Source organism: Natator depressus, chromosome 15 (genome assembly GCF_965152275.1).
Source record: "Natator depressus isolate rNatDep1 chromosome 15, rNatDep2.hap1, whole genome shotgun sequence".
NCBI lineage: Eukaryota > Metazoa > Chordata > Testudines > Cheloniidae > Natator > Natator depressus.
The window spans coordinates 19,396,820-19,409,538 of record NC_134248.1 but is presented as its reverse complement, the minus strand read 5'-3'; the positions used below and the strand labels follow the sequence as shown (position 1 = coordinate 19,409,538).

At 38.2% G+C, this 12,719-nt stretch overlaps 1 protein-coding gene across 10 annotated transcripts in view; it reads left to right on the top strand.

Annotated features, from left to right (window-relative positions):
• EP400 (E1A binding protein p400) overlaps positions 1 to 12,719 on the top strand; it is a 64,063-nt gene that overhangs the window by 34,185 nt on the left and 17,159 nt on the right. For 8 of the 10 annotated variants that reach the window (XM_074972985.1, XM_074972987.1, XM_074972992.1 and 5 more), the window contains 15 exons: positions 649 to 743; positions 1,627 to 1,925; positions 4,388 to 4,590; positions 4,686 to 4,855; positions 5,067 to 5,263; positions 6,508 to 6,619; positions 7,232 to 7,375; positions 8,331 to 8,489; positions 8,745 to 8,828; positions 9,525 to 9,659; positions 9,765 to 9,809; positions 9,900 to 10,053; positions 10,976 to 11,217; positions 11,869 to 12,042; positions 12,279 to 12,326. In XM_074972985.1, coding sequence (XP_074829086.1) covers positions 649 to 743; positions 1,627 to 1,925; positions 4,388 to 4,590; positions 4,686 to 4,855; positions 5,067 to 5,263; positions 6,508 to 6,619; positions 7,232 to 7,375; positions 8,331 to 8,489; positions 8,745 to 8,828; positions 9,525 to 9,659; positions 9,765 to 9,809; positions 9,900 to 10,053; positions 10,976 to 11,217; positions 11,869 to 12,042; positions 12,279 to 12,326 — 2,261 coding nt within the window. The remainder of the gene's footprint in view (positions 1 to 648; positions 744 to 1,626; positions 1,926 to 4,387; positions 4,591 to 4,685; positions 4,856 to 5,066; positions 5,264 to 6,507; positions 6,620 to 7,231; positions 7,376 to 8,330; positions 8,490 to 8,744; positions 8,829 to 9,524; positions 9,660 to 9,764; positions 9,810 to 9,899; positions 10,054 to 10,975; positions 11,218 to 11,868; positions 12,043 to 12,278; positions 12,327 to 12,719) is intronic. The other 2 variants (XM_074972986.1, XM_074972984.1) reach the window with 2 other exon arrangements.

Here is a 12,719-nt window from a genome sequence, read left to right as displayed (position 1 = left end):
TCAAAACTAGGTTTTTTAATCACGATAGAATAATTTGATATACCACACTTATAATCACATGCACTAGTAAGAGAAGATAAATCAAAGTCCTAGTAATAGAGCTGAGGACAAAAATTAAGGTTATTTAGTACAAGCCCAGTCCAGCTGACTGTAAATCAATTTCTCCTCCTCCTCCTCTGTATTATCTTGTAAATTTAACAACTTTTTTCCTTCAGATCTGTCCTGTAGACAAATGAGACCTTCTCACTAAAGGAGAAAAGCAAGTTAATTGAGCAAAGCTATAGACAAAAAGCAAAGCCTTTTTTCCCCAAAGAGAACTTTAAATGGACAAAGCTCTTGCAGTATGTATACTGAAGTAGAAGCATAAACAGATTAATTTCTGTCAGAAGTGAGAATAACCAGGTTATGCAATTTTTACCTCTGTCACGGGTCCTAATTCAGCTTGGCTTGCTAGTATTTAATGGCTGTTCCGTGGTCCTTTTGTTCTGCCTTTGGGGCTTTGTTTGTCTTTTAAGCAGTTGGTATGAACATCTGTCAGCTGTTTGAATCCTGACAAGATTGGTACATTGTTAGAATATTATATTGCCGTAAAGACTGAGAGGTTCTGTACATTATAGATATAAATATAAACACTTGGTTTATCTTTAGTTTGTATTCCAGGTAGAACTGCAGTTACTAACTTAACATCAGGTGACATGGGGCCAACATTAAAACCTGCACCTATCCATGGTGGACAATCACAGGTATTTGTAGTTATTTTGCAGCGTAAACAAAACTTCTCAGAATTAATATTGTATCAATTCCAAATAGTATGGGAATAAAATTTACAAACTAAATAAATACAGCTGGAATATATAGCAGTTTTGATTTATAGGGTAGGCAAAACAATTTCTTTCAGTATTTCAGATTTTGTTTAGACTTTTGAATTTAAAGCAGGCTAGGAATTATTAATGAAAACGTATTTCGGTAAATAAAGCTCCACAGCAGTGAATGGATTGCTTGCGTATTGGCATACAGGATATTGCATAGTAAATAGAGCATAAGTATGTAATAATGCACAGAAAGACACAATTTCCTCCAGTTGTGGAAACAATTATGAGAACCATCAAATTCCGTGTATGTTCTTAATATGGAGGAAGCTTAGAAATAGATGAAATTTTTAAAAGTTGTTGTAAAGGTGAGAAATTTTTAGGATACCCATAAAAATATGGGGAGACAGCAAACTTTTATGCAACGTTTGGAGAAGCCTTCCACAGGATGAAAAGTCAGATGTATCTTAGGAAGTTTATACATTTATTGGAGTGTTCCATATAAATTAACAAAATATTTTTTTATGAAACTATAAGGAAGATGTAAATTAACAAAAGCAAGGAAATTCAAAGTCATGCTGGAAGTGAGCCTTTTAATTGGAGATGAATTGAATTGTGCTCTTCCAATTGTACGTGGAATTTTAATCCTTTAGCAGTTGGACCCAAGTAGCTGTACCACTTGGGCAACTGAATGATATAAAACGTCCTTTATCTCTACTCTGCTGTTTTAATGCTTGCAGTTTCGCTCTAAAGTAACTCATGCTCTTGTCAGTCTCGTTATAAGCAGCACATTTTTTGTCACTGTTTCTTGGCAAAGGACTCATTTGAAGAAAAGAACAGGCTTCTGAAGGAGCGCCTTGACCGAATATTCTCTGGCAATGAGCGCCGTTGTTCCAGAGTGCCAGTGTACGGCAGAGACTTGTTGGGACTTTGCTCTTTGATTGGCGAAAGAAAGGTCCCGCAACACTGTGCCACTGGGGAGAACAAATGGAGGTGGGCTGGCTTTGTGAACTGTTGCCTTTCTTTGAGTGCCTCTGAAAGCCGAAGTGATCCACTGCAAGCCCTGATCCTGACATCCGATCAGCGGCAGGAATCCCTAAAGGGTGTTGTTAATAGGTAATTTGTGGATTTCATGATTATGGATTTCTACTAAGAGAGTTCTTTTCAAACATCTGTAAAACTGCCTTTTCCTGTTCATAGCTTGTTCATTTTAGGCCATTTAGCATTGCAGTAGCAGACATGCATTACAGTAACCATTATGTTTTTCTTAATGGCTGAGTGTAGAATCTTTTGTTTATAATTGTCACTGTCTCCTATATTCCTATATGTCTGAGTGTCTTCTGTGTTTCAATTAAGATATGAGAAGAATTTCTCAACATATGAGCTTTCAGATGGCTCTGTAGCGCAAAATGGGTGCAGTTTTCCTCAAAACCCACAGTGCAAAGGAATGTGTTAGAGAGCGAATTTCAAACTTCTTTTGAATTGCTTACAGTAGGGTTGGTACAGTTGGGGCTGTTTCTTACCAATGTCTGAGCTGCCATTCTTTGGCACAGTGGAGGATTGATTTATGCATGGACTGTCCACTCTCTTCTTTGGAGAGCAATTGACCCATTGCCACTGCCAGGAAAAATGCTAGTTTCAATCTCCTTTGCATGGAATAAATATGTTTGTTTTTTTTTCTTACGGAAATTCATTCAATTGCCGCTAGCTCATCAATAGGGCCCTACCAAATTCACGGCCATGAAAAATGTGTCACGAACCGTGAAATCTGGCCTTTTGTGTGCTTTTACCATATATGATACAGATTTCACAGAGGAGACCAGCGTTTCTCAAATTGAGGGTTCTGACCCAAAAGAGAGTTGCAGGGGGGTCGCAAGGTTATTTTGGGGGGGGGGGTCGCAGTATTGCCACCCTTACTTCTGCACTGCTGCCTTCAGAGCAGTGGCTGCTGACTGAGGGCCCAGCTCTGCAGGCAGCAGCGCAGAAGGAAGGGTGGCAATACCAGACCAGGCCACCCTGACTTCTGCACTGCTGCTGGCGGCGGTGCTGCCTTCAGAGCTGGGCTCCTGCCCAGCAGCTGCCACTCTCCAGGTGCCCAGCTCTGAAGGCAGCGCCGCCACCAGCAGCAGTTCAGAAGTAAGGGTAGCAATACCGCAACTCCCGCACTCCCTGCAATAACCTTGCGACACCCCCCTCACTCCCTCAACTCCTTTTTGGGTCAGGATCCCTATAATTGCAACACCATGAAATTTCAGATTTAAATAGCTGAAATTATGAAATTTACTATTTTTAAAATCCTATGCCAGTGAAATTGACCAAAATGGACCCTGAATTTGGTAGGGCCCTACTCATGACATATTGAGTAGAAATTAATATTTAGATTCATAGACCCTGATCCTGCAAACAGTCTGAGTACTCATGGGAGTAAAGTTCTCAGTCTGCAGGCTCAAGGCTTTAATCCTTTATTGTTTTATTGCAGAATATTATTTTGTAGCCGTTATCCAGATTGGTCTACAAAAACTAATTAAAACATTTTACTCTGAAACACCTATAATATTTAGTAAGATACACAAAGAATTGTTTCAGAGTAGCAGCCGTGTTAGTCTGTATCCGCAAAAAGAAAAGGAGTACTTGTGGCACCTTAGAGACTAACAAATTTATTTGAGCATAAGCTTTCGTGAGCTACAGCTCACTTATCGGATGCATTCGGTGGAAAATACAGTGGGGAGATTTATATACATAGAAAACATGAAACAATGGGTGTTACCATATACACTGTAACGAGAGTGATCACTTAAGGTGAGCTATTACTGGCGGGGCAGGGTGGGGTGGGAGGGCGGGAACCTTTTGTAGTGATAATCAAGGTGGGCCATTTCCAGCAGTTGACCAGAATATCTGAGGAACGGTGGGGGGGAATAAACCGGTTGGAGAACACTTCAATCTCTTTGGTCACTCGATTACAGACCTAAAAGTTGCAATTCTTCAACAAAAAAACTTCAAAAACAGGCTCCAACGAGAGACTGCTGAATTGGAATTAATTTGCAAACTGGATAAAATTAATGTAGGCTTGAATAGAGACTGGGAGTGGATGGGTCATTATACAAACTAAAACTATTTCCCCATGTTTATTCCCCCACCCCACCCCCCACTGTTCCTAAGACGTTCTTGTTAACTGCTGGAAATGGCCCACCTTGATTATCACTACAAAAGGTTTTTTCCGCCCCCGCTCTCCTGCTGATAATAGCTCACCTTAAGTGATCACTCTGGTTACAGTGTGTATGGTAACACCCATTGTTTCATGTTTTCTATGTATATAAATCTCCCCACTGTATTTTCCACTGAATGCATCTGATGAAGTGAGCTCTAGCTCATGAAAGCTTATACTCAAATAAATTTGTTAGTCTCTAAGGTGCCACCAGTACTCCTTTTCTTTTTACAAAGAATTGTGAGGCTGTCTATATAATGGTGTAAGAATGGGATTACCCTGGGACGCTGAAAGATGACTGCTAGAATTGATCACTTAAAAATGCAGTTTCTTCGCCTCCTGCCTATTGAAATAGTTCTGCTGCATTTTACAGGACTCGCTGTGTGTTACCAGCTGCAGTTGCTGCTCCCCCATGTTTGTATATAGCAAAACCTCCCCCTTCATACAGTCATAAGATGAAAATCTTCAAGCACAATCTTAAGGAGAAGGCAACTCCATATTTACATCAGCTGCACCAAATCACAACTCCACACTTACTACAGTTCCCTGACCTCCGACTGGTGCAGTATGATTCAGGTAAAGGAGAACCTGTATTACACAGATCTGCTTCCTCTGGCAGCAGTTGAATCCTGTGTATAAAGTCTTTATAATCTCTTCTCCCTAAAACATAGGAAAGTTGGAAGCTCTTGCTGTCTTGCTTCAGAAACTGAAAGCTGAGGGTCGCCGTGTGCTGATTTTGTCACAGATGATTCTAATGTTAGATATACTGGAGCTGTTCTTGAACTTCCATTTTCTCACATTTGTCAGAATTGATGAATATGCTAACCATGAACAACGTCAGGTAAGGTCACTTTGTCTGTTAGCACACATATAGTTGTGATATACTTCTAAATTTTAATTTTGAGCATGATACATGAAGAGGAAACCTGCTTTGTCATTTCAAAGTGAATGAGAAATCTAGATTTTGTTCACTTTTCATTCCATCAGAGTGAATGTAAACTTATTTCAGTATTGGTTTATGGTTCTGCTTACAATTTTTCCCCCCCATCTAGGAACTGATGAAAAGTTTCAACAGAGACAAGCGCATTTTCTGTGCCATTCTTTCCTCTCACAGTCGTTCCACAGGTGTCAATCTTGTGGAGGCAGACACTGTTGTATTCTATGACAATGATTTAAACCCAGTGATGGATGCAAAGGCTCAGGAATGGTGTGACAGAATTGGGAGATGCAAAGACATCCACATATACAGGTGACTGTTAGACAGAGTAGCCTTTTCTATAGCATGCTCTAATTTAAAATTAAAACTTAAAACAGGAAACATTGCGTCTATGTGATTTAAAATTCAGATGGAAAAAAGCTTAATTTTTCAGCTAATTAAGGAAGTCAGACACAATAATAACTAATATATTTGTTTGGTGTCTTGTAGCTGTGTTGGTCCCAGGATATATGAGAGACAAGGTCTGTGAAGTAATATCTTTTATTGGACCAACTTCTGTTGGTGGAAGGTGGAAGTTTTTGAGCTTCCCAGAGCTCTTCTTCAGGTTTTGGGAAGGTAACCAGAGTGTCTGAGCTCAATACATATAGGGACAGATTGTTAAACAGAAGAGGTTCACACATGCTGTAGAAGACCACTTAAAATGAAGTGCCAGCATTTCTGTGACGCTCAAAAGTTTGTCCCTTCCACCAACAGAGGTTGGTCCAGTTAAAGATATTACTTCACATACCTTTCTCTCTAATTAACAATATAGTCTGTCTTAAAAACAATAGATTTTGTGAAACATTTATACTGAAGTCTTCTGTAGTATGGAAAATTCACGTTAACAATCTGCTAAATCACTCTTGATTTTTCTAGATGAATTACTATCCTTTGGTATGTTAATTTGATCACTAATAGAGAGTTTTATAATGGATGTGTTTGGGTTCCCTTCATGGAAAATGTTACAGTAAGATCGGATTGAGAGGTGAAAAAAATCATAAATAATGATCACAATGTAAGAATGCTCAATGGTAGAAACTCCTAGTATAGATTCTTTCTCTAATGTTTATTATTAAATTATGTTTCACAAATGCTGCTGTTTTTTATTTGTAAATAATGGCAGTTTTATTAATGATAGCCCACCCTTTGTGATAAATCTAAGACAAAGTAAACATGATGTCAAGGGCTTGTCTAGGATAAAAGGTGTGTCCTTAAATTGTGTTAGCCTAGTATGTTTTAACTAGCATATTTTACAACTATAGTGTATTTTTAACATGTGTTAGCTGGGAGGGGGTGTTGAGGCTTCACCTCAACCAGCTTATGTGTAAAATACAACTTGCCCTGACTACACTAGAGTTTGAAAATATGTTAGTTAAAATGTGCTAGCTAACACTGTTTAAGAATACACATTTTATCCTCCACTAGACAAGTTCAGCTTTATTGTTCAGGGTGGTGTTCTTTGATTTCTGGAAACCATTGTGAGAATGGTATAACAAATTCTCTGTCATTTTTTCTAGGCTTGTAAGTGGTAATTCTGTAGAAGAAAAGCTTCTGAAAAATGGCACTAAGGATTTGATCCGAGAAGTAGCTGCTCAGGGAAATGACTATTCCATGGCCTTTTTAACACAGGTACTTTTATGTTAATATTTTTTCATTTTTTTTCCCCAAAGAGATTTCTCATAATTGATATGACTTATGTATCATAAAGCCAGAGGGTTGTAGAAATGTATTTAGATTGGTATTTGAGTTAAGCAATCAGTAATTCTAATATATGTCTAGTTAATATACTGTTGTTAAAAGATACATTTGGGCCACCTAGTGGCCCGATAATATACTACTGTGCTCAAGAGCTGGGTTTGATTTCAGCCTGGTCTTTTACCCATTGATTTAATTCTGTGGAACTCGAAAGGATAGAAGTGGCAATATATAGCTTTGAAAATGGGGATATAAAGTGCAGGCATGGGAAATGTGAACTGTGGGCCCTTCAGAACTCCCTTACAGTACAATTAGTATACAAAGTACACTTATCCTTCTCTACCCTCCTCTGGCAAAAATGTACTGAAGAGAAAGGAACATCTTTCCAGAAATACTGTCAGAAAAGTTAAAGGTTCATTTTTCTCTCTTAACTAAGATCCTACTTATAAGCTCCATTTGCCCCCAAGTTAACTGTGAGTAACATCAGAAATTGAATAATCTTGAAGAACTGAATGTACTTTTTCTCCTCTCTGCCCTTCCACCAAGCAAACTATCCAGGAGCTGTTTGAGGTTCATTCTCCTATGGAGGATTCTGGTTTTAGAGTGAAAGCAGAGGAGTTTGTGGTACTTTCTCAGGAGCCCTCTCCAGCAGAAACAATCTCACCCAAGGTTGCAAGACCTTTTATAGAGGTAATTGCATAACACATTTGTGTTAATGGGCATCAGAGGACAAGAGGAGAAGGTACAACAGTATGAGTTGAGTCTGAAATGTCTGCCTTAACTTTTTGAATTCTCACTTTTGAATTCCATTGTTTAGCTTTTTTGTATAAAATTTTCTTCTGTTTTAGCAAAGTTTATAAAACATATATAGCTGAGTAGTCCATTGGAGCTGTTTGGTCTCTTTGCTGAATACATACGTAAATATTTATTGAAAAAATTTGCGTCGTGTATGGTCTGGTTTTTTTTAAAACATATTCAGAATGTAAACAGTGGGATTTCCTTACCTGACCTGTGTGCATGATGTGTATTAACGCTAATGGGAGATGAACACATGCACGAAGAGCAGAAATACCAAAGTACTCCTTTTAATAGCCCTCTGCAAAAGTAATTCTTAATTCTACCTCTGCGCGTGTACCTTTTTACAATAGTGTGGCTTTTTATTTAACCAATTTCTTCAAGGTACTAGAGCAATTGGTCTACACAATAAATTAATTGCTTGTTGTCCTCTGCGTTTGAAATCAACTAGTATCTTGAATTATAGGAATAAGAAAGCCTGTTCATTTGTTAATGGTTGAAAGTAATTTTTGGAAATATTTAATTTTTTTAATGCCATTATAGCGTGTGGTGTAGGGAGAGCACATTTAATGGCAAAGTAGACAGGATGTATATTTGTATAGTTTTCATTCAAAATAGTTGATATTGGGTGTGGGTAGGGCTGTTCCACTATGACAGGGCTTAACACTTTTATTGTGAAAGCATGTACTTGTGTTAATTTGTGACTTTATTTACAGTCTTCAGGTTGCTCGAAAGCTGATTGAAGTCCATGAAAATCTTTCCATAGACTTCAGTGGGCTTTGTGTCAACCCTCTTAAGCCTATTTTTGTAACCGTATATTGTATCTTTTAAAACCTACATTTTTTTAAAGGCTCTCAACAGCATTGAACAAGAAGATGAAGAGCCAAACAAACATGTACAAGAAGCAGGAGCAGAATCAAGCATAGAACCTTTAATTTCAGAACTGTCTGAGCCAAAGTACAATGAAGAGCCCTCGCAATTGCAGGAGTTAGTTGCTGTTGTGGATCAGGTACCATGACTTTCCATAAACATTTTAGTTCAAAAACTTGCAACTTTCTGCACTCTGACCTTGGAGCAGCTTTGCTTTCTAAAAGTCTGATTCTGCTCCTGTTGAAATCAGTGACAAAACTCCAACTGACTTTCATGGGGCATTATACCTTAAACAAAGGAGGTTTATTTTAAATGACAGCTTTGGTAATCCCTGTTTGCGTTGTAACTTTGTTATCCTCAACAATAACTGTGTTCTCCTAATGTATTCCCTTAGCTTACTCCAATTGAGAAGTATGCTTTGAATTATTTGGAGCTCTTCCATGTTTCCACTGATGAGAATAAACCAAGAATAAGTGAGGTAAGATATCAGTGAATACACATTCTTGTATACTTCTGCAGTACATACGAGCAGAAATACATCTTCAGTATGAGTGGAAAACTCCTCCAAAGATATTTGATTTATCCTAGGCACTGTTATGAGCCTTGGCACCATAGTATCTGAGCACCTCACAAACAGTATTGAATTTTTCTTCCCAAGACCCCTTAGAGGTAGGCAAGTATTATTCTCATTTTACAAATGGGAAACTAAGGCAGGGACATTCACATGGCCATGGTCCTGCAAACACTCATGTATGTGCATCACATGAAATGTAGGAATATTCCCATTGACTGCAAAGGGATTGCTTATTTGAGTAACGTTGAGCACATGCATCAATTGCAGGACTGGGGCCCAACTATCTTGCTCAAGGTCACATGGGGTGTCTGACGGAGCCAAGTAATGAACCCCAGATCTGAGCTTATTTATTCGCAGGCTAACCCAAATGATCCTTTTAAACATCACTGGGGAGCAGAAAACCACTTATTAAATTTTCGTTAAAGAAATGTTTAACAAAATGCAGGTTATAATGTTTGAAGAGTGCTCTACCTGAAAATTAGAAATTTCAAAAGAATATGCTCATTTCCCAAAATGCAAGTTGACAATGTCCCTGTCAAGATTTTAGTCCATCGGGTAGTACTCTATCGAGCTTTATAAATGGACTGAGTTGTCACTTAGGTGGAATTGAAAGCTGCAAAAAAAGCATGGGAATTTTATCACATGAAGGAACTGAAAGAAAAGGAGGAAGAAATGCTTTGGGAAGAAGAGGAGGAGGAACTACTTACCTACACTCGGGAGGATGCATACAACAAGGTAATGACTTAGAGATTGTTGTGTCACTTAATAGCTATTCATTTTTGGTGTTATGCAGTCAGTTCACTGGCATCGTTTGAACTGTTGTCTCTCTTTGCTTTATAGGAATATGTCTACGAAGGCCCAGATGGACAAACAGAAATAATGCCAGTAAGTTATTTAGGCTTTAATCTGTTTGAAGAGAAGAAATCTGTAGTTAGTTAATAAATCATAATGACATGTATACTGTGTTTTGTGCAGCTTTGGACTCCCCCTACCCCACCTCAGGATGACAATGACATCTATATCGATTCTGTTATGTGTCTGATGTATGATACCACCCCAATTCCAGAGTCTAAGTTGCCCCCAGTGTACATCAGGAAGGAGCGTAAGCGACACAAAACGGATCCATCTGGTAAATGTTTGGTTCAAAAAAGTTCTGAGACTTATGAGCTGAAGGCAAAATTAAATTTTACATAGTGTCTTCCAACACCTTGTGCCACATAATCGGTGTCCAAAAAAATCAAAGGGTCTGATCATGCAGTTTTTACGGTCAGGTTTGAAGTGTCTGAAAGTTTTGTCTGTTTAATAGCTGCAGAATCAATTTCAAAACAGGATAGTCATGAACTATATAACTTGCCTGTTACAGTCTCTCTTGCCACTCGTACATTGGGACTTATTGTTTATTTTAAGATTCCTTTTTACTTTGTCTGTCTTCCTTTATCCTGTAAACAATTATAATGTCTCATTTCTAAACCTGTTCTTTTAATATAGTAATTGGGCCAAAGTTAATTTGCAATATGCTTAGCTGTTTAAAACTTATCACATTATTTATAATGTGAACAATTACAAAAACCACTGGGCATATTAGATTTAGTTAAACCAGTGATACTCAGACTCAGGCTTGCAAGCCGCAAGTGGCTCTTTAATGTGTCTCCTGCAGCTTTTGCATCAGATGATATTAAAACGCTGTGTGATTTTAATTATTAACTGGTCAGAATGCTTTTACTATGTTGTTAATTAAGTTATCAACTTGCAATAGGTTATTTACTTATTTGCTGTGACAATAAATATAATATAGTACCATAGTAAATGAAACAATGAATTCACACTATTATGGCTCTTTTGGGTAGTGTTGATCACCGATTTGTCTCCTGCACCACTGAGGTCTGAATATCACTGAGTTAAACAATACTTTTTAATAGGTAGCTGTTGGTTTAACCTACAGTCATTAGTTTTATGCACAGCCAGATAGTCACTACTGATTTGTATGTGTTGCTTGCCATAACAAAATGACCTGTTTTACTATCTCACTGAAGATGGCATCACTTTTCTAGCTGCAGGTAGAAAGAAGAAGCAGCGCCATGGAGAGGCTGTTATTCCTCCTCGATCACTTTTTGACCGAGCCACTCCTGGGATGTTGAAAATGCGACGAGAGGGCAAAGAACAGAAGAAGAACATACTGTTGAAACAGCAAACGCAGTTTGCAAAGCCCTTGCCAACTCTTGTCAAACCAGCTGCTGAGGCTGGACAGGACAATCCTGAGTGGTTGATTAGTGAAGACTGGGCACTACTACAGGTAAGATGAACGCTCTCCTTTCCAGTCTCATTATTTTGCTATAATGTAATTATTAATTTTGGAAATGGCTATTTTCTGACTTTATCCCTGCAATGCTATTTCTAGTTTCTAGGGGCTAGACTGGCACTTTGCAGTCTGTTCTGAGTGAGGGGCAGCCCGTAGCTGCGCTGCTACAGGAACAGATCAGGGACCAAAACTGTGACTGTCCATCATAGTTCAGTGCCTGTTTTCCCTTTGCTCCACAAAGGAAGTAAGCTGCACCAGCCCTTTTCCTGGCCCATCTTCCCGTACATGCCAGATCAGTTGTGCTGGCTGAGGCAATAGAAAATGTAGCTGAAATTCTGTACATCTGTGTGGGAGGGAGAAGCTTCCATCAGATGCTTCAGCTTCAGGCAGCTGCTCTTCCACCCCCATGTTGTAACCAATATTGTGGCAAGCTTGTGCAGGGGGGTAAGAGCACCTTATACTCGGTTATTTCTCTGCATAGGAGTGCAGGCTGGTTCTCTAAAAGGGTCTTTTGGGGTTAGCCTGAGAATAAGGTTTCTTTATGATTAAATTAATGGCCTGACAACACATACAGAAAACATTTAGCTTAGAAGTTTGTAGTGATTTTATTTGTCACCCTGAATTTTGCACCTTTTGATTTTCCAGGCAGTGAAGCAATTACTGGAACTTCCTTTAAACCTTGCTGTCATGTCACCAGCGCACACACCCAATTGGGATCTCGTTAGTGACGTTGTTAACTCATGTAGCCGAGTCTATCGCTCACCAAAACAATGCCGAAACCGATATGAAAATGTCATTATTCCAAGAGAAGAAGGAAAAGTGAGTTGAAGTTGAATGGTGCATCCTTTTGAATTTCAGTTTGTAGTGTTCTTTTTCTGAACTCTGTAAACATGGTTTTCTTATATATTTCAACTTATATATAACTGAATAACTTTTAAAAGTATGTAAGAGTATCCTTATTTGAATTTTCACTTATTTTGTGATTTACTTTGAAAAGAAAAAGCACCTGAACAAAATCTGCCACAAGAGATCTAACTTTCCTTCTTGTTTTACAGCTAATGTATGAAGCTAATCCTAAAAAGAAGACAAAAAGCATTTATAAGGTGTGTATTGGTATTCTTTCCAAATCAAATCTAGACCCTGTGGTATTTAAGATTGGTAGAGGTGGGCAAATGATTCCTTGAAGATCTATTGAGTATTTCTTGAATAGTGAAACAGCAGTTAAAATTCTGACTCTCTTTTTGCTTGTTGGTACGGTAGATTGACACCAGATTTCAGCACCTGTAATTAGTAGCTAAATTTGTAATTCACACACACAGTTCCGTTGTTTCAGCTTAATCACTAGTGAGTATTTGTCCACTTCACAAAAACACCACATAGTTCATCATGATTATTATCATAGTACTTAACATTTATACTAGCACATTTCATATAAAAATTTAAGTGATTTAGAACTAATGAATTAATCTTTAAAACACCCTTGTGTGGTATAATAT